Source organism: Malaclemys terrapin, chromosome 4 (genome assembly GCF_027887155.1).
Source record: "Malaclemys terrapin pileata isolate rMalTer1 chromosome 4, rMalTer1.hap1, whole genome shotgun sequence".
NCBI classification, from domain to species: Eukaryota; Metazoa; Chordata; order Testudines; family Emydidae; genus Malaclemys; species Malaclemys terrapin.
The window spans coordinates 4084545-4106116 of NC_071508.1; the positions used below are offsets into that span (position 1 = coordinate 4084545).

The window sequence follows — 21572 nt, forward strand, 5'->3', positions numbered from 1 at the left end:
TCTGTCCTGTACAATGGTACAATGTGATTTGACAAATCTCTGGGTGAGGATTACAAAGCTAGAAGTGGTTTCACTTTGAGCTGGTTAATGACTCCTCCCTCTCGAGCTGTATCGTTCAACACTCATGCTGCAGAAGGAAGCTTCTGCTTTCATTTCTCTCTCTGTGAGGCCCAGAGAGCGTCAGTTCAAAAACTTAGTCTACGTACAGGGAGAGCAACAGTTTTGCCACGGCAATTGTTACGTGAAAGCCCTGATAAAAAGGGCTCAAATGATAGAAATGTTACTTAGGATGTACATCTAAGTCATCATAGACAGTGTTTTGTATCTAAAATGACTTTTACTTTTCATATTTAGTGTGAATAACAGCAGCAGAAGAGCACGAGCAGAGAGAAGTAAACAATTTTGAACCCAAGTCTCCACCAAAATGTTTTTTAAATTTAATTTAATTTTTTTATTTCTGGGGAGAGAATGTTCTGGTGTCCTGGTCCCTTATTTGACAGCAGGGCTGTCACTGAGCATTGTTCTTTATCACCCTCTCAGGCAGCCAAGGTTTTTAACAAATCAAGTTTATAAACTGCTTCTTACAGTATTGTTCCCCCAGCAAACTGCAGAGTTGTCCAAATGTAACGAGAGATATTTGGCAAAAACACAAATCCTAGATTCCACAGCTCCTGAATCAGCAGTGCGACAAGTCCACAACTTTCAATGTTAACCAGAGACCGCTAAAACGAATAGCTTTAACTCAAGGAGCTAATGTTTACAAAAGAACCATCTTCTACGGGCCCCTTCCCCCAGTCGTATCTATCACTGGCGGTGCTTTGTCCTACTCAAAGATACAAGGAAAGGCAGGTATAATAAAACAAACAAGTATTTATTGAACAAACACAAGGAAAACCACTCAGTTGTTAACAACCAATGTTTGGCATAAAGCCAGGGACCCCAAAACAAGATAAGTAGCTAACAAGTAAATCAAATAACTCTGTACATAACCATGTCTTGCAGACACACGAATGCTATGGACATGGACAGGAACCACAAGGACCACCAGGGATCCTTTTGGGACAGCATAGGGAATCACGACCAATGCCACGACAAAGACAGGACCAGGATCAGGTAACAGGCAGGTAATCCTGAATCTTCTTCTTCTTCGGTCGTCACACGGGTACAGATAATGCGCACAGGCAAATGGAACTGGGCTGCCACTTGGGTGGACAGCACTTAGTGCTGGGCGCACAGTCCTTTGGTACCCTCCTATTGTCTGGCGGATTATTCCAAGTCGTGACTATTTCCTGCTACAAGTTCCCACCAAACTTCAGAAAGCGCACCAACTGGGCGATAAAGAAAGGGGACTAACGTGGAGGGCAAACAACAACTCAGGCGAAACCAGCCAAAATAGTGAAATTGGCCCTGCTGAGAGAGAGGAAATCCTCTGGCTGCAGTGGGCCTGCCATCTGACTGGGAAGCTGATCCACTAACAGGTGTTTCTGATCATAATAGTATTCAGTTTAATTGGAAAGAAAATAGCCTGAAGTGTGTCATGCCCCCTGCAAGAGTCTAACATCCATTCCCAACTGGGAGAACCACTATCCTTTTGCAAGGTGCCTGTTGCTGAGTCATTGGTCCATCCACCTTGGGGGAAAATTCATTTTACCTGAACCGGTTTTAAATCTAGTTCCCCACTGAGAAGCAGCAGCTCTGTGCCACTGAAGGAGCCTGCTAGCCAGTCAAGGTGAGAAGCACAAGGCAGTGCGTGAACTGTTGGCTGAGGGAGGCTAGCCCCCAGCCCCACCTCTTCTATCCAAGGTCCCATCTCTTTTGCACCCCGCCAAAGCCCAGAGCCCCCCCACATGGCTACTGGCCTCAAGCCCCACCCCAGGCTAGCCCCCCAGCCCCAAAGGAGCACCAGAAGAGTAGGCAGTGTCTGGCCACAGCCTCCCTAGCTCCAGAGTGTCAGGAAGGCGGATGGCGCAGGGCCCCAGCCCCTCCAGTCCCAGAGTGCCAGGAAGGCAGGCGGCACATGGCCCCAGCACCCCCCAGCCCCAGAGCACTAGGAGAGCGGGTGGGCGGCACCACCACAGTCCCCTTCCCCCCCCCCAACCCTGGCCAGAGCACAGGGGGACTTGAGGAGCCGCACACACACTAAAGGGGAGCTCCCCGGGCACATTGGAACATGGGCGGGGCCATGCCTGGCTGTTTGGGGAGGTACAGTTTCCCCCAGCTTATGGGACCCACCGCCCATGGATTTCATTATTTCCATGAGTCAAGGTCGCAGACAAAGCCGGGCAAAATCTGTGCTTAAGAATAATTTAATGGACGGTTGCATGGCCCAGAGGATATATGAAGAAGGGATACAGAATCTTCCCTTTCAGGTCACCAAGTCAGCTCTGACCCAGGTTGGTAGTTACCAAAAGTCATGATGCTTGCTGGATGTATTGTATGAAATGAGTTGGTGGTCACAGCTCTGCTGCGCCATGGCAGGCAAGGCGTCTACCTTAGCTCTGCTGCGCCACCAACCGGACCACCCCGTTAGTGGTACTGACCAGAGCAGCCAGGGTCCCTTTTTGACTGTGCGTTCTGGTCGAAAACTGGACACCTGGCAACTCTAGTAACTGCTGTTCCTGCCAAAACTTCCTCACTTGAGGATAAATCCTACAGTCCCTATTCAGGCAAAAATGCTATTGGTTTCCCAGGAGTTTTGGCTAAGCCTAAGGGCTGCGTGATTTTGTTGAAGTGTACGAGGGAATAAAAGGTCATTTCAAACTGCTTGCAACATGGCTATAGGCAACTGTGCTTGATTACCACAGCTGTTTTCTTCTTGATACAGTGCTGGCTGGTGAAATATGTGTGTGGGTGGGGTGGGGTGGGGGGGACATCTAAGCTTAGAGTAAAAAATAGAAAGTGAAGTTAGTTTTAAATGTTGTGTTTCTTGCTGGCTGAGACAGCATTTCCAGGAATCGAGCTGTTTATCAGAAAGTGGTGCCTTGAGTCGATCTTTGAGCCTGCTTGTAAACGGGCAAGTTTCCTCTGGAATTCCCCCTCCAGGGCAATGGGCCGCAAAGGCCTTGCCCAGTCCAAGGTTATGCTTCCGATAAGCTCAGCAGTTTGGCTGCGTGATCATCAGGTCGCTGCAAGGCACAGTGTGCAAAGTAACCCCCCTTTTTATTAAATAGAAAGAGTGCTTCCTCTGCAATTACTCGCTTCCTGGCCTGCGGAACACCAGGCCATTTGCAGTAAGCATTGAAAACCCTCAGTCCATTTCCCAGGGGTCAGGTTTGTAACAGTCTGAGCCTATTCCTCTGGGGGAAAGGATAGCTCAGTGGTTTGAGCATTGGCCTGTTAAACCCAGGCTTGTGAGTTCAATCCTTGAGGGGGCCCTTTAGGGATCTGGGGCAAAAATCTGTCTGGGGATTAGTCCTGCTTTGAGCAGGGGATTGGATTAGATGACCTCCTGAAGTCCCTTCCAACCCTGATATTCTATGATCAATGCCAAGGATTGAATCAAGGTCCAACCGCAACAGGTTCCTGCAACTCAGGGTGAGGCACTATAATGAGCTAGTGGGTACAGGAGCTATTCATGCATCTGTCAGAATTGAACTACCATAGGGAAACTGTAGGGTTATCAAGGGACCAAATGTCTTGGTTTCTATCAGCTTAACGTGAAACTTTTTCTCCACTCAAGCTGTTCTGAAGGGACAAGGTGAGGTATCAACCTCCTTTCCTTAGGGCCACGGTTCTTATATTACTAGCAATAAGGCTTTGCGTGGATGGTTTTAAACCTCAGGAGAAGGGTGAAGCAGTGGTTAGGGTGCTAGCTTAGCACTTGGGATCCTTGGGTTCACATCCTTGTTCACTTCAGACTCCCTGTGTGGCTTTGGCAAGTGGCTAAGGGCAAGTCGACGCTACAGTGCTGTGTCAGCGCCGCTATAGAGCGTCTGGTGACGAGTGACTGTGTCGATGGGAGAGCACTCTCCCGTTGGCATAATTGCTGTTCTCCCACTGACATAGCACCAGTGTGGACAGTGCTTTGGTCACTGTCTTTTGTATCCCTTGGGGGGATCTTTTTCACACCCCTGAGTGACGTAAGTTGCATCAAGGTAAGGAGTCGGGTAGACCAGGCCTAAATCTCCCGTGCCTCAGTTCTCTCTGTATAAAATGGGGATAATACCACTGCCCTGCTTCCTGTGAGTGTGTGTTGGGGGGTGTTAGGATAAAAAGGTGGAGATGCTCAGATCCTAAGGAAATGGGGGCCACATAAGTACCAACAAAGTTAGCTCTCCCAGGGTCCTTCTGTTACTGTGTGTGCATGTGAATAATTGGAAGTTTTCTATGTGTGAAAGTGCATTATGTTAACCTGTGCATTGAGTAAGGTGGGGGTGGTGGACCCTCCACACCCAGCAGGGCAAGATCAGGGCCATGGTGGTTTTATGTTTGTTGTTTGTTTTTTGAGGAAGTATATAATATTTCAACGCAGTGGCAGAGGATTTAGCCTTGTGACTCTCACTGGTGTTAAAGGAAATGGCAGAGCTAAATTCGTACATGCTGAGCTGAATAATAAACACACCATACAAGGGCATATGAGTTCAAACAAATGTCAGTAACTTTCTTGCCAACCCAGAGCCACTGCTCCTTCTAGTGGGCTAAGAAGGAAAATTGAGCAAATACGTTTGCTCCATCTGTCCTGTCATAACGAAAGTGATAGTTAAAGGAGCAGCTATTTCAAAGCCCTCAGGATCAGTCTTTTCTAGAGGGTTCAGCCTTTAGCTTTCTTCTCAGACCTCTGCTTGGGGGACTAATTTACCCACTGCTCAGTGACTTGTGCGAAAAGGTAAGTTGTGTTACTGTACACAGGGGAAATCAGAACACGTGTGACAGGTGGGGAAGCGAGTTCACAATGTGTATCGGACTCACTGTGTGGAAAATACAATGGAGATTGTGTTACAGGAGCGAGCAGCTTTAATTAGTGTGGCAATGCCTGTTTGGTTAAAAGGGGGAGTCAGACCTTTCCTTTCAGCTGGCTGTGGACTTTGCAGCTAGATGCTACTAACCCTTATGTGCTTGATTAGCTTGCAGTGTATCGAAGCGTGCACGAACCTGGGAAGACGTCTGATGTTAACTCCTGGTGAGCTAAACCAGGCAGCTTGAAGGAGACGAGGGACGAGACAAACATCCTAAAAGTTAGTATTACTAAAATAAACAACAGTAATAATTGACGTATTATTTACATAGCGCCAGGTGTTCAGGGGGCATTTTATAAACTGGTGGTATTGCTGGGAATACAAATCATCACCGGGACAAGGCAGTTCTTAATAAGGGGGACCCCATTTTTTTTCTCCCTTAACTCGTGATAAGCACTGTATTCACCCTGCACGCATTTGGTGAGAAACCCCATTCATTTGGATTCCCATTAAAAGCAAAACTTGCTTGCTTGGTCAGAACCCAGCCGGGAGCCAGCACCACTTGGCATTTAGTGCAGGTTCATTTCACTGGCAGGGTTTAGACTTTGATCTGGATCTTTAGTGTCCGCCCCACCCCACGAATAGGGTTGCCAACGTTCTAATCACACAAAAACAAACACCCTAACCCCGCCCCTTCCCCGAGGCCCCGCCCACTGCCCTTCCCCTTCCCCGAGGCCCTGTCCCTGCTCACTACATTCCCCCTCCCTCGGTGGCTCGCTCTCCCCCAACCTCACTCACTTTCACTGGGCTGGGGTGCGGGACGGGGTGAGGGTTCCGGGGTGGGGCCAGAAATGAAGGGTGTAGGGGGCGGGAGGGAGCTCTGGGCTGGGGCAGGGGGTTGGGATGCGGGAGGGGGTGAGGGCTCCGGCTGGGGGTGCGGGCTCTAGGGTGGGGCTGAGGATGAGGGGTTTGGGGTGCAGGAGGGGGCTCCAGGTTGGAGGGTGGGGCAGAGGGGTTCAGGGTATGAGAGGGAGCTCTGGGCTGGGGGTTGTGGGGAAGGGGAGCTGAGGGCTCCAGCTTGGGGTGCAGGCTCTGGGGTGGGGCCAGAGATGAGAGGTTCAGGGTGGGGGAGGGGGCTCTGCGCTGGGGCAGGGGTTGGGGTGTCAGAGGGGGTACGGGATCTAGGCTGGGGGTGTGGGCTCCGGGCTAGGGATGAGGGGTTTTGGGTGAATGAGGGGGCGCCGGGTTTGGGGGGATCGGGGCTGGGGATCGGGGTTGGGGCACAGGCTTACCTCCGGCAGTCTCAGTCAGCAGCACAGCGGGGAGACTAAGGCAGGCTTTCTGCCTGTCTTAACTCCGCACTGCGCCCCAGAAGTGGCCAGCCTAGGTCCGCCTCCTAGGTGGAGGCGTGGCAGACAGCTCTGTGTGCTGCTCTTGCCCGCAGGCACTGCTCCCCCAGCTCCCATTGGTCATGTTTCCCAGCCAATGGGAGTGCAGAGCTGGTGTTCGTGGTGGGGGCAGCACATGGAGTCCTGTGGCCCCCGCGCCTAGGAGCCAGACCTGCTGGCTGCTTCCGGGGTGCGGTGTGGAGCCAGGACAAGTAGGGACTAGGGTCAGGCTAGAGACTCTTGCCTACATGCTCGGGGTCTTACTGATCGCCATATTTGGGATCGGGAAGGAATTTTCCTCCAGGGTAGATTGGCTGAGCCTCTGGAGGTTTTTCGCCTTCCTCCGCAGCATGGGGCAGGGATCACTAGCAGGAGGGTCTCTGCCGATTGAAGTCACTAAAACACAGGATTGGGGACTTCAACAGCAGAGTCCAGGGAAGGGGTAGGTAAACCTGTCTTCTCAGGTGCTTGGGTGAGGGGAACTCCTCAAAGGGGTATCTTTTCTGTGCAATGTTCTCCCCTCAATCCTGTGTGGAGCAGAAGGACCATTTAAAACTGTTTTTCCTGGCAGAAGCTTTTCAGGCTTGCTAGGTAAAGGTAATTTCTGTTTTCGTCTAGCCTCAAAATCCTTGATTCCAGCAACTACTGCCTTGTTCTGCATGGCAAAGCATTTGACAATCTTGAAGGAGAGCCCTCGGATTCAGAACTGTTTAGAATCTAAGGCCTGGTAAATGATCCAGGTTGGCAGGCCCATGTGTTAGGCCAGTGACCTTAGAGCAGGCTGAATCTTCTGTGGCTGGGAAGGAGATAATACAGTAGGAGACCAGATCTGTCATGGTTGTAGGATTATTTAGGTATTAGTTTTGCATCCCATGGCTAGCACTTCATCTTAGGTTTCTTTAATGCTGTCATGATTAATCACTCAGTAACCACACAAGATGGTCCCGTTCACTTTATTAACCCAAGTGTACAGGAAAATATGAAGTTAACATTTTTTTAAATTAATTTAGGAATGTTAATGATGTTGCAACCAAAACACTGTTTACGTGTAAAGCTGCAGACTTGTCCATTTCCCCCATCAAATGCAAAATCAGAGAAAAAGAGAGAAAGGAGAAGAGCTGCTCTGTTGGTAGGCAGGTGGTTGCAGACTAGAGCCATGGCTCTTTCTTTAGGCAGGCAGTCTCTGGTTCATCTAAGGTCAGAATGGAAAGCTCAAGTCAGAGGTGCAGTCCCACTATTGATCTAAATTTCCCCTCCTCTCTCCCAGTAGCGGAAGCAAGCTTCAGGTGAGCATGGAAAACCAAATCTGAGACTAGCTAAGATATGGTGGCAACATCCACCATATCTGGCCCCTTCCACCCCTTGCTGTCCAGTGCAGCACTGAGGGTTGACCCATTTGGGTCTGTCTACACTCCACTGTAAGCCCAGGGTTAGTGGGATTTGAGTCAGCTGACACGTGTTAGAGAATCCTGGGCTTGAGTGTCTGCACTGGTTTTTAACCCTACATTAAGACTTTTCAAACCCAGGGATTGCTGAGGTTCAAAAGGCTTGATGCATATAACTTAGAGTGGAAAATAAGCAACAACAACAAAAAAAAGTGTGTGTGGGGGGCGAGTGAACACAAAATCAACAAAACAAAACCGAGTACTGGTTCCACTTTGCTTTCTTAGTTTTGTAATTCCCAATCCATGAAAAATGATTGTGCTGTTGACAATTGTTCTTGCAGAGGTTTTCAGTAGGTCTTCTGACCCAAACCATCTTATTGTGAAAACAGGAGAACTTTGTTCTGAAAACTGGACTCTAGTTCATTTCTTGTGGGTTGACTCAAAATTCAGCCAAGGTTCCAGCATGCACTGGGCCGGTGCAACCAGTAGGTCCTGTTGAGACAATAGATCTGTGTAAATTACTACAATTAAAGGCACTTGCTAAGCACCCTGGGATGTGAGATGGGCGCAAGGATGTGGCATCCACTGGACTAGGTATTAATATGCATGTCTCTTGTTTCTGTCATAGCGCCACTACCTCTCTGTTAACATACAATTGGATGGATTCTGATGCTAGGCCAAGTAAGTGACATTCATTGATTGTTTATAAATTGCTCTCAAGGGCGAGCTTGGTACTGAGAAACTTGCTTCGTACCACTCGACTGGCAAGTGAGAGAAGGAGCTGTTGCAATTTGCTGTAGTGGGTGGGTCAGAGAGAGGCCTGTTCTATCAGTGTTCTGTTTCTGTGAGAACTGGGTACATGGGAAACGTAACCCTGGGAAGGGGGTTGGGAATGGGGAGTGTAGCCTTGTACTTTATTTAAAGTGAATTTTGTAATATGGTGTTGCACCACCGTGGGTTCGTCTCTGGTGGCTACAGTTTCAAGCTTAACAGAGTGAAAGTCAGCTCTGCTACTGGTTTCAGCTTTAGAGTCTCTAGTGGGGAGTGGAGAAGGAGGACCCATAATGATTGATAGCCTAAAGCCAACAGGCCCGGTGCAGTTTTTTATCCCCCAAAGAAAAACATTGCAAAGGGAAGGGCAAATGTGCAGCCATTAGTGACTAAATATAGAGATGTTTTTGCTAAACACGAGTGTTCCAAAGATGTTCACAGTTGTTGGGAGTGCAACAAAATTGCACATTCCACATAGACATCAATCATCAGGGATGCTAGAGAACAAATCACACCATCAAGCTAATGCCGCGGAAACTGGTAGATGCCAGTGGATGCAGTTGGAATACCCTGATTCCATTCATTTTAATGGCATGCAGGGAACTCCCACTGCCTCCACAGATCACACACCCTTTGAGGTGATGACTGGGCAAACCATGTGAATGCCAAAGCATCTTTTGTGGCGTACCAGTGGCACACATCAGCATTTCTTAACTCTATGGCCTAGTATGGCTAAGCTAAAATCTTACAGGCCTCAGCCTGTAGGCCTTGCGTTTCAGCCCTACTTACTTAGAGACCTAATACATGATTATTCCCTCTGTACTGATCAATCTGATACTTCTATAATCCTACAATTTAACTCTGTTTAGCATACAATGATTATATATGAGATTACATGTTAATAAATTATAACATCACACAATAAATGAACGATAAACTAAAATCATTGGCTACAGGAGGCAGAACCTTAATTCCCCTGGCTGAAATGGTACTGTCATTGAGAGCCATCGCCTCTGGTCACCGCCTGCTCTTTACTCATCTCTAGTGCAGCCTGAGGTTTCCTTTTGCAGCTCTGAATGAAATGTACTGAACAGTTGTCACATCTACCCTTCCTTCATCTCACTCAGTATGGCAGCCTCTAAATCCTTCCAAACCCAGACACGCTCCCCCTGGATAGTACTTTATCCTCACCTTAGCCACCTGCTTCTTTTCAGTAATATACTTTTGTGGCTCTTCAGACCTTCCCATTACCCCAACCTGTGGCTCGACATGTGATTGAAAAAAATCCATGCTCCTCAATCAGTACTCTCTTTCTGTACACTCTCTTGCAGTATCTGGATTTGCTGTATGTATAATTATTACATATAAAGATCATCATCTGCTGGCACATAAGGATAATAGTATCTATTGTATCCATCATCAATATATAAGTTTAATAAAATGTTTGTTATTATGCAGAGCAGATAGCCAGCCTGTGTGCAGCTCTTAACATAGTGTCAGAAGTAAAAGAGCTGTTACTGCTTCAGTTGATTGTTGTAGCTGACCAGAGTCACTGAGTTACGTTTTAGCCGTGGTCTCTGCAACACACTATTCACTCTCTGCTATTATGAAAATACATGGGGATATTAGTGAAAACTGGAGCTTCTTTGTGGCCTTCTGGGCAAACTGACTCAAGAAAGCATGCAGATCAGAGCAGCCACATTGAAGGTAGCAGATGAAGAAAAGCAAGATGCAACTACAGTCCTAGACGATTTAGGGCGGGGGGGGAAACCCTTTGTATTTGAAAGAAATGTAATAGATGAGTGGTATATTTTCAACTCATCCGATCTAAGTGAAAGAAACTGTGGACCAATATGTAACTGGACCACACTAATTAGCTTCAATCACACAAATTTGGCACACTTGTTAGAGATCATATAGATTTAGGCACCAAAGGCAATGAAGCCAGAGTGCATATGTTATGACAATCAAATGGAATTTAACCATGCTATTTGATATATGCCACTGGAGCAACCAAGCAAAGAAACCTCCCCGCAAGGGGCCATCTGTGCCCCTATTCGCATCAGGGGATGGGGGTTCATTTGCATAGAAGAGGCTGGATCAGCCAATCAGGGGCTGGCCTGGGTGCTGGGGGGCTATGAAGGGCTCCTCAGGGCTTGCAGACCCCTGGCTGAGCTGTGCCTGTGCTGGGAGCCTTGGCTGCAGGGTCCCAGGCAGTGGCAGGGGGAGGCTGCCCCAGGCAGATGCTGTGGGCTCAGGGGCAATGGGCGGCTGCAGTTCCCAGAGTGGGCTGCATGGAGAGGGCAGGAGCTGGGGTCTCTGGAGGTGGGAGCAGGGAGTCAAGGAGCAGAGCTGGGCCCTCGTTGGGACCGGAGCCCCCATGTCAGTCACAGCTGGGCACCCCTCTCTGCTTGTGTTATCTTTCCATTGATTTCAATGGACTTTGGGTCAGGCCTTCAGCCATTCTGTGAGGTGCCTAATTCCATGTTCCTTATAATACAGGGGCAACCTTCTTTCTTCATCGCTCTCCCAACAGCATCATAGGGGTTCGGTCCAACTGATTAATTTTGCATAAACCACACAATGATCACTGCAATTTACTGTGAGGAAAATTTTGTTTATCCCACCCCCAGCTTCACAAGTGCAGAAGGCACTCAGAGACCATAGACAAGAACAGGCTATAAATGAGAAGATTCCAACAGGCAGGGGAACTGTGCACATGCACTATGTACAGCCAGCCTCTTTCCCACCAGAGGTCTAACAGTATTTCTGATTATCCTAAACTGTAACCACGAGCAGTGATTTCAGCGGAGGAAGAGTCTGCATGGATTCCAACTGAAGATTCCTACAAGCAAGTGGAGGGAAGATGTTTTAGACCCAGCAGACTGTATAGATTCGGTGGTCAAAGACTCTAACTGAGACTTAGGTGAACAAAACCTAAGCTGTTGGGAACTTTCAGTTTCTTCTCACTGTATTTCTGTGGGGACTGAACTGTTCAGATTTTCATTTGTTTTCTTTATTATGTTTATGTTTAACTGTGAAGGTAATGTCTGTGGATTATAAAATAGACATGTCATGCTGTAAAAAATTAGATTATTTGTTTCTTTATCATAAGATTTTATAAAGTTATTTAATTAAATTCATTTCTTTAGTTGCTTTTGGGACTTGAATGTGGGGAGTTTGACCCTGTGCAATCCTTGCTGAAAATCCTTAGAGACTGAACGCTGGGTCTCCAACTACTTTCTATGGGAGTTGGGGTTTTGTTTTTTTTTTAAAGACACTGGAGACGGGAAATGAAGTGAACTCTAGCCCACCCAAAGGTTACACATACACGCCTATACACCTGAGGTCTCTGATTCAGGGCTCTTTAGGCCTGTATCCAAGATAGATAATGGTCTCCCACCTGTTAGGGGGCTTATCCGGGTCACGGCACCAAGATGTTAGGGGGCTTATTCCTCTCACTTCCCTGGTCCTTCTCGCATGAACAGAGAACAACAATACCTGAAGTCCAAAGGTGCAAACAATTTGATGTTTATTGGGCTGAACTTCCAGCAAGCATGATTCCAGTTTCCTTCCTCGGTGTCCCCCTTCCCAGTTCTGACACCACAGAGCCGTCCCTGCTCCCATTCCCTGTTCCCATTCCCCCCTTAGCAAAACATGATTCCAATTCCCCCCATTCCCCCTCCCCGTTACTTCCTGATTGACTACAGACTATATAGTAAAACTTGAGTTCTGCTTAGCTATACCTTAACCAATCATTTTACTGAAATTTAACTAACCAGTCCTGACGCATTGTAACATGGTTATTTAACCAATTGTATCCCACCACCTTAATTGGTTTACACCCAACACAATTAATTATACAGCAGACAGAAACAATCACAGAACCAGACAGAGATTATACAGACAAACAATAGGGAAGTGAAGACTACAGTGATAGAACAATACAGAAATGAGGATTTCACATCCTAGCTATTGATAAATGAGTTCTTGCCAGACAGGGTGCTATCAAACTAACTTTCCTTTTACCTCTTCTAGGCTCTTCCCTTTCTCTGGAGGTGACAGAAATATCAGGACAGGAATGTATTCCTAACAGCCCCATAGCACCTTATTTCAATGTAACTAGTTTGGAATGTGAGGATGTGACCGTTCACTTCCCAGTTTATGGCTGGCCTCTGCTGCTTAGCTGAAGGCCTTAGTCTAAGAACCAGGCCTCAGATTGTCACAGTAAGAGAAGGCCCTTACACTGGCACACGGTGATTTTGATTCTTTCTTTTATACCTCTATAACTAGCTAAGTGATGAGAATACACCTAAATTCTTAAAGTATAGGCCTTTGCAGGCAGGCCTGAATATCTATATCCTAACACCACCTCTCTCCATTCTGCAAACACTGTTCTGAATATCATTGTAGCACTAAGAGATAGTGTCCATTTATGGCATCCTTGCTGCAGGTTGCTGAGTGAGCTGTGGAGGAAAGATGACTGTCTCCTCAGTACTGTTTCTGTCTCATTAAGTCATAGGTACACCTGCTGAGCCATCTGCCGAGTCTATGGGGAACTTTGACACTGGTGATACATCCAGCCGTGGCTCCTCACCTGCACATGAAACTCAGATGTCTTGGGAGATGGAGAATGTTGCCATGCAAGAGGGTGGATCACCGGCTTCCAGCAGAAGTGCACACCTAGAATGCCCAGACTGGGTCAGACCAATGGCCCATCTAGCCCAGTATCCTGTCTTCCAACAGTGGCCAATGCCAGGTGCCCCAGAGGGAATGAACAGAACAGGTAACCATCAAGTGATCCATCCCGTCACCCATTCCCAGCCTCTGACAAACAGAGACTAGGGACACCATCCCTGCCCATGCTGGCTAATAGCCATTGATGGACTTGTCCTCCATGAATTTATCTAGTTCTTTTTTGAACCCTGTTATGGTCTTGGCCTTCACAACATCCCTTGGCAAAGAGTTCCACAGATTGACTGTGCGTTGTGTGAAGAAATACTTCCTTTTGTTTGTTTGTTTTTAAACCTTCTACTTATTAATTTCATTTGGTGACCCCCTAGTTCTTGTTTCAAAGTAGCAGCCGTGTTAGTCTGTATCCGCAAAAAGAACAGGAGTACTTGTGGCACCTTAGACTAACAAATTTATTTCAGCATAAGCTTTCGTGGGCTACAGCTCACTCCTAGTTCTTGTGTTATTCGAAGGAGTAAATAACACTCCCTTATTTACTTTCTCCCTACCCGTCATCATTTTATAGACTTCAATCATATCTCCCCTTAGTCATCTCTTTTCCAAGCTGAAAAGTCACAATCTTATTAATCTCTTCTTATTTGGAAGCTGTTCCAGACCCCTAATCATTTTGTTGCCTTTTTCTGAATCTTTTCCAATTCCAATATATGTTTTTTAAGATGGGGTGACCACATCTGCACAAAACAAAGTTCCACATCAGGACGGAACTGAGACCTTTCAGATTTATTTTATTTTCCTGTGAAAAGCCAGAGCAAGTAACCATCCCAGAATAGCCACTAGCGTGGTGATTGGGGCACTTGCGTGGGAGGTTCGGTCCCAAATTAGGAAGAGCAGGGACTTGAACGTGGGTGTGACAGGTCATGCCTGCTGCTCTGTCTTCTCATGCAAATGGCTCTAACACCTCCGGTTTGTAAACACTGAGGTGTAATGTTCTGAATATCATTGTAGCACTAAGAGATAGTGTCCATTTATGGCATCCTTGCTGCAGGTTGCCGAGTGAGCTGTGGAGGAAAGATGACTGTCTCCTCAGTACTGTTTCTGTCTCATTAAATCATAGGTACACCTGCTGGGCCATCAGCTGAGTCTATGGGGAACTCAGTCATTGGTGATACATCCAGGGAGGGCTCCTCACCTGCACATGAAACTCAGATGTTTTGGGAGATGGAGAATGCTACCATGCAAGAGGGTGGATCCCCAGCTTCCAGCAGGAGGGCATCCCCAGTGCAGTTATCGTCTGACTCAAGAAAAGGTATTGATGTGTCCCAACCGAACTCACCCTTCCTATTTCCCTGGCTGGTCATCCCCTACGCTGCATGACACTATGCAGGAGGATAGATCCCCTCCACTGGCCCACCCATAACACAGGGCTGCGGCATATTCTTCTCTGCCAAAGAGACTCGTCTTGGTGACTTTACTGAGGGAGAGGCCTGTCTCTTGGAGAGTCATAGGGACGTTTGGGAGACGCTATCCACTCTCTAACCTGAAAGCAGCTCATGCTTAATTGGCTAGCAGCATGGGGGCAGTTTGACCCTGCTACTGGGCCTGTTGCTACTTCTAATTTTACTTCAAAGTTAATGTGTTGTTTTGACATGACTTGATCTTATCTCGTTGCACTGATGAGAAGTGTATTTAGAATAAGGTCAGGAATATTTTGTTTTGTCTCTAGTCCTGTCTGTAAAGCATGCTGGTATCTGAGGGGAGTTGCAAATGCTCACGCTGGGCTCCCCACTAGATGGAAGATATTAATATGTTACAGCTCTAGGGTAGCTGCCCCTTTGACTCCTCTTCAGTATCTCTTGAGTACACCCTCTCCAAGGCAGACCCTGTCCTTTCACTCCTCTCAGTGGAATCCCCAAATTCTCCCACTCACAGACCAGGTCTGTGAGCTGCCCCACCTCTATTTGCTGATCATGATTTCTCAGCAGGTCCAACTGGATTTGGCACCTGCAAGAGAGTTCCTTTTGGGAGTTGTGACCAGTGTGTATGCGCCATGACTCAGAACAGCTTCTTAAACCTAAGAAGAGCCATACTGGGTCAGACCAAAGGTCCGTCGATCCCAGTATCCTGTCTTCCGACAGTGGCCAGTGCCAGGTGCCCCAGAGAGAATGAACAGAACAGATAATCATCAAATGACCCATCCAGTTATGACGTTCCCCTCTGGTGTTATCTGGACAGGTGATCTGCTAGGCCACCCCAATCCTTGACTCTGGGAGCCAGACTTACCCTGCTCTGCTGTGAGAACCCCCACTTCTGGGATGTTCACGCACAGCCTCTGGCATGTCAGCTGCTCCCAGCTACTTGCAAGCAAATGACACTAGCCAATATCTCCAGACCCAGACACAACCCTAGGAACCTCCGTCTTGCAGTGTCCAGTTATGCCCCCTGGACGCTGCAAGCTTATATGAGTTTGTCAATTTAACAAAGAAATTGATATGTACCAGGCTTGTTATCCCAAGGGGAGTTTCTGACACACTGCAAAGCAAATGCACTGTCTTAGGTAGAATAAACAAACAGATTTATTAACGATAAAGGTAGATTTAAGTGATTATAAATCAAAGCATAACAAGTCAGATTTGGTCAAATGAAATAAGAGCAAAACGCATTCTAAGCTGATCTTAACACTTTCAATGTCCTTACAAACTTAGATGCTTCTCACCACAGGCTGGCTGGTTGCCCTTCACCCAGGCTCTCCCCTTTGATCAGTGGTTCAGTCGCTTGGTGGTGGTGGTGTCTGTAGATGTAGGTGGAAGAGAAAGAGCCTGGCAAAATGTCTCTCCCTTTTATCATGTCCTTTCTTTCCTCTTGGCTTTGCCCCTCGCCCCCTTCAGAGTCAGGAGAGCATTAGCTCATCACAGTCCCAAACTTCCCAAAGAAAGGGGGGGTGACTCCCTCAAGGGTCTAACAGATTCTTTTGTTGTGCCTGAGCCAGTGTCCAGAAGATGGAGTGGAGTGATCGTGAGTTGATTCAGTTTAAATTAAATGCAAGGGCAATCAACATTAGATTGTTAATTAAGGTTTTTGATTTCAAAAGTTCAGAGTGAGAAATTGAGGGAACTAGTGAAGTCAACTGAAGAGCTCAACGTCGCAAATGTGGAGGAGCCTTGAAATTTGAAATTGAAATTTCTTTACGGTAAAGATGCAAAAATGATCTGGAATTTGCATTCCAAACAAGGGGCAAAAATTTGTAGAGAGAGGTCCAGACCTAAATGGATGAATAAGAACCTTGAAAAGGTGATTAGGAGTAAGCAGAGATACTGCAAGGAACAGAAGATGGGATTGATCCGCAAAGAAAGCTATGTCTGGGAGGTCAAAAAGTGAAGGGATAAAGTGAGAATTGCCAGAAGTCAAGCTGAGTATGAGACCTTGCAAAGGAAATTAAAACAAATAGTAAACGTTTCTTTAGCCTTATAAATGAAAAAGGAACAAGAAAAGAAGAAGCCCCCAGGGGCATCACTCCCACCCAGTCCCATCTCCTAGGGTATGTCTACCCTGGCAAGTTTCTGCGGCACAAGTTATACCATCATTTTTATTAAAACGCTGGAATTAAACGGCTGTTGCATGTCCACCCTGTGCTCCTTGTGACGCTGAAGCGCATCCATAGTCACAACTCTTGCAACAGCAAGGACAGCAGTGCATTGTGGTAGCTATCCCACTGTTCACCTGGCCGCAGGGCGCTTTGGAAAGGGTTTGCAATGCCTCATGGGGCAGGCCCAGCATCACATGATGCAGGTTTCCCAATCCCATTGTTCCATGGGCATCCTACTACATTGCCAGCTGCTTTTCAGCTGAAGGAGGTGGGGGGAGAGTGTGACAGGGAGTGTGTGTGTGTGTGTGTGTGTATGGAGGAGGGGAGTAAGACAGTGTGTTTTGTGGGACAGACTGTGTCAGCATGCTGTCTTGTAAGTTCAGACAGTGGCAGGATAACCAGTCCTGAGGCAGGGGGAGGGGGAAACCCCAACATCAGCCCCCTCCCCTCTCCCAAGGCTCTCTGCACAGCAATCACACACACACACACACACACACACACACACACACCCTCAGTCTCTGTGTTCAAAAGCACGAGCATTCCACATTAATGGTTTGCTTTGTGTCCCAGAGCAGATCAGCACAGCACTCAAGGGCTGTCGGAAATCCTGCTTTGAAAGGGGAGGGGCGCATGTCTCCAGGGCAGCCGAGTTCAAAACAATGAGCAGAGCGGTCACTTGAGGCATTATGGGACAGCTCCGGAGGCCAATTACAGCACAGAAAGCAATCAAGTGTTTGCACTGGCAATAGAGCGCTGGGGCCTCTGTGCAAATAGTCTCACGAGTCTTGTCAAGGTGTTTTTTTTGCAGCACTGCAACTGAGGAGTTTCTGCGCACCAAGTGGCTTGGCAGTGTGTATACGTCTGCAGTTTGAGCGCAGAAACACAGAAACTTGCCAATGTAGACAAGCCCCTAAATCAAACATGGGCAGAAAGGAACTGGGAAATGAGTGCTCGTGGACTTGTGGGTGGGTGACCTGGAAGTGATGCCCCTGGAGAGGGGAATGGAAAATCACTGTACCTTTATCTGTTTTACTTTGGGAATCGGAACCCTCGTGGTAAAACATTTCTCCCAAGGACTATTGTATGTGTATGTGAATAAATTATGCCCAGAGGTGGGACTTTAAACTCGACAATGTAGAGAGACCGTGCTCTTTATGGCTGGACCAAGGGGAAATTGAGGCAGGTGCACTTGTTGTGCCATGGCCTCCCACAGGAAGGCAACCCACGTTTGTGGGGATGGTGGCCCAGAGCACTGCAAAATGCCAAAGTAACTGCAAGAGGCAGGAGTTCTTCAGGTTCCCCATCATTTACAGATAGTGCTTACAGTGGTAGGTGTCAGTGTTACCTGCTCTGCACCCACAGTAATAGCTGTACAAACCTGGATCTACCCTGATACCTTCTAAAGGTGACTTACGTTGCTTTTTACAAAAAAGGGCTCTCTTCCTCTTTGTGGAGTGTCCCAAAGGCCTGCGAGTGTGTTGGTTTAAACAAATTCTACTTGATTTCACCTTAGAAATGGTGTCAAGTATCAGAGGGGTAGCCGTGTTAGTCTGAATCTGTAAAAAGCAACAGAGGGTCCTGCGGCACCTTTGAGACTAACAGAAGTACTGGGAGCATAAGCTTTCGTGGGTAAGAACCTCACTTCTTCAGATGCAAGTAATGGAAATCTCTAGAGGCAGGTATATATCAGTGTGGAGATAACGAGGTTAGTTCAATCAGGGAGGGTGAGGTGCTCTGCTAGCAACTACAGAATGGCTATCCAACTACAGAAGCAGTTTCTCCTCCCTTGGTGTTCACACCTCAACTGCTAGCAGAGCACCTCACCCTCCCTGATTGAACTAACCTCGTTATCTCCACACTGATTTATACCTGCCTCTAGAGATTTCCATTACTTGCATCTGAAGAAGTGAGGTTCTTACCCACGAAAGCTTATGCTCCCAATACTTCTGTTAGTCTCAAAGGTGCCACAGGACCCTCTGTTGCACCTTAGAAATGTTAGGAATTAAATACTTTGTCTTCCCTTTTAGCTGATTGGGAGGATTTTTTTGCCTCCAGGAGGTTGATTGGGATCATGACTCAGACATCTTTTCTTCAAGTGTTATTCGGACGTTGGAGTTAAATTGGTGTTAACAAAAATAATCTCAAAATCAAAGAGTTTTAAACAATCTGAATAAAAATCACTACTCCCTCAATTAATCCATGTTCACTTGTTTGTTGTCTGATGGCATTGTCCTACCATATGGGTAGCTGCTCTCTTCCAGGATATACAACACCTACATTTATAAAGAAAGAAAAAAAAAATTCTTGGAACAACTTTTCAGGCCTAGACTAAAACCCTGAATTTCTCGAAGTGTTGGGTGAGTCCCCTGGGGGTGATGTGAAGACTGTCTGGGAGGCCACAGACAGACCTCTCAATTATTCTCTGAAGTTTCAGCTTTCATTTAAAAAATATTAATCTCTAGCTGTCGTGGTTGTGAAGAGAGCCTTCAAAACATGAACCGAGTGTAACCATGTCTGCCTGAGTTTGCAGGGAGCCTGAAGTAACTCTGTGTGAGTTGCCCCATTCATTTCAATGGACTGTAACTCAGACACCAGTGATGATCACTGAAATGCCAACATTGCTAATTATCTCACTGCTCCAAGCCTGTAAGAAAGCTGAGGAAGTATTATGTGACTATCTAAGCCAGTGGTACGTGAAGGGGGAAGGAGTTACTGGTATACCAATTAAAATAGGTATGTTTGTGCTGGTACGATGTATCAAATATTAGGAGCACTGGCAGGGCAATGATTGATTTCATTTTCCTGAAGTGGGTGACTTCGCTTTCTAAAGTTTAGGAAACTCTGGAATGACCTCAAACCCAGGTAAGTGAGCTTTAGGCAGTGCTCAGGCTGAAGGCAAAGCAGTGGGAATTCAGTTCCTTTTCTTTAAGTAAAGTGAGTAGTGGCCTAAATACTCAGAGTTAGGTGGGAGCTCACCTTAAAGCTGCCATTCACAGCCCTATGGGCACATTAGACACATCTATGTAACGTCTAGGGCACTGAAGCGCATAAGGGTTTGGGCCACCCATGTTTTTGACTCCTAACAGCCATACGCATGTGGTCCATGGAGTCTCCCAGATTCCCCAGCATATCTACAGCCTGTTGAGTCCTTTCTTCAGGTGCAGTGTGCAAAGTGCACATGTTCAGCATGTGGAGAGGGGGAGGGGCTCTGGGGACCCCACAGCAGGGGATCCATGTTGGTCATTCTTGTTAGTTTTGTTTGGTGGTTTATATATCACTGTTGGGCAGCTAGTTTAGAAAAAAGAGCCCAGCAAACTTTGGAAGACACACAGTGTCTGTGAGTGTGAGACCCTACAACCAATGCACTATATTGGCAAAATAACGGCTGGGCGATGGCTGCAGCCATCCGGCTCGGGGTCGGAGTTTCATAAGTGAGGAATGGGCTCTGACATTCTCCGGTCCCATGAGGCACGCCGTCTAGGATAGGGAGGATAAGGGAATCCTCCCTCAGGTGTTACATAACTACGGTTCCTGAGTTGGTGCAACCCAAAAGTAGGACAGAAGGTTTGACAGATTTCTGGTAGCCAGAATGATCCCGCCTGACATCAGGAATCTGATCCTTCTGAAGCCTGGGAACATCATGGCTTTGCTTAAATCAACTCAAACTAGACCAAGAGAGGACCTGGGGGGAGGAGAAGGGCACTGGCTGAGGGCAGCTGGAGCTGAATGGAGACCTGTTTCTCAAACAGTAAAATCCTGGCAGAGGAAAATGATGGGGTTTTGAGCCTGGTCCACACTAACCCCCCACTTCGAACTAAGATACGCAACTTCAGCTACGTTAATAACGTAGCTGAAGTCAAAGTACCTTAGTTCGAACTTACCGCGGGTCCAGACGCGGCAGGCAGGCTCCCCCGTCGACTCTGCGTACTCCTCTCGTGGAGCAGGAGTACCGGCATCGACGGCGAGCACTTCCCGAATCGATCCCAGAAGTTCGATTGCCTGCCGCCAGACCCGGAGGTAAGTATAGACGTACCCTTAGATGCTGCCTGCAACACAGCTAGAGATGCATTTACCCAGAGCTGTTACCCACCTCTGATAAAGGAGCTTTGCTGTATTACAGCTCTCTGGCTAGTCACTTTCTGACCATTTTCTCTCCTTTTATAAATCAACCAAGCAACCAACCTGGATGTGAAATAGATTTTCTCTGGTTACAGACACGTACGTGGGGCTGCGTAACCAGGGTTCCACCTGCTACTTAAACAGCCTGCTGCAGTGTCTCTTCTTCACGCGAGAGCTCAGAGAAGCCATCCTCAGGTGAGGGCATTCACAGTAACCCCTGGGGTTACATCAGCAACAGCACACAAAAGACGGGTGGTTAGGTTGGGTAACTGCATGGTTCTGATGCTGAGATCCACTGTAGGACTGACCCCTTGAAACGAGGCTGACAGGGCAGCACCGTGCAGGAGAAAGGGGCAGGCGGGGATAGCTGGCTTCAGGGTGTGAGGGGGAAGAGAGAAGAGAAGGGGCAGCAGCCCACAGGTATGAGGAGGGCAGATGAGGAGGCACCTTGAAGTTATCCTGGAAAATGAGGCCCACTTCTAATAGTAGCTTCATAGCACATTCAAGCAATGTGATGACCGTGTCCAGTGCGGTGGCAGAGTGTTCCCTAGAGAGAGGACCAGGGCACGGTAGCAGGGAGACACCTTTTCTAAGGGAAGGCTCTCTGAAGGAGGCAGTTTCCATGCTAGGCAGGCACTGTACGTCTGTGTAGCTGGACCATTTGCAAGTGAAATCAGCATTCAAGATGCTGAAAGGTGTGATGGGGTTTAAATGGACTGATCAGACATCTGTTGGGAGC

The 21572-nt window shown here is 47.4% G+C and overlaps 1 protein-coding gene across 1 annotated transcript in view; it reads left to right on the plus strand.

Moving 5' to 3' along the window:
* Positions 1-4736: 4736 nt before the first annotated feature.
* Positions 4737-21572, plus strand: part of LOC128836850 (protein ZBED8-like) — a 40276-nt gene continuing 23440 nt past the window's right edge. The window contains exons 1-6 of the mRNA XM_054027515.1: positions 4737-4825; positions 5064-5174; positions 8297-8349; positions 12956-13225; positions 14246-14437; positions 20929-21028. Of these exons, the coding sequence (XP_053883490.1) occupies positions 8328-8349; positions 12956-13225; positions 14246-14437; positions 20929-21028 (584 nt within the window). The 5' untranslated portion in view covers positions 4737-4825; positions 5064-5174; positions 8297-8327. The remainder of the gene's footprint in view (positions 4826-5063; positions 5175-8296; positions 8350-12955; positions 13226-14245; positions 14438-20928; positions 21029-21572) is intronic.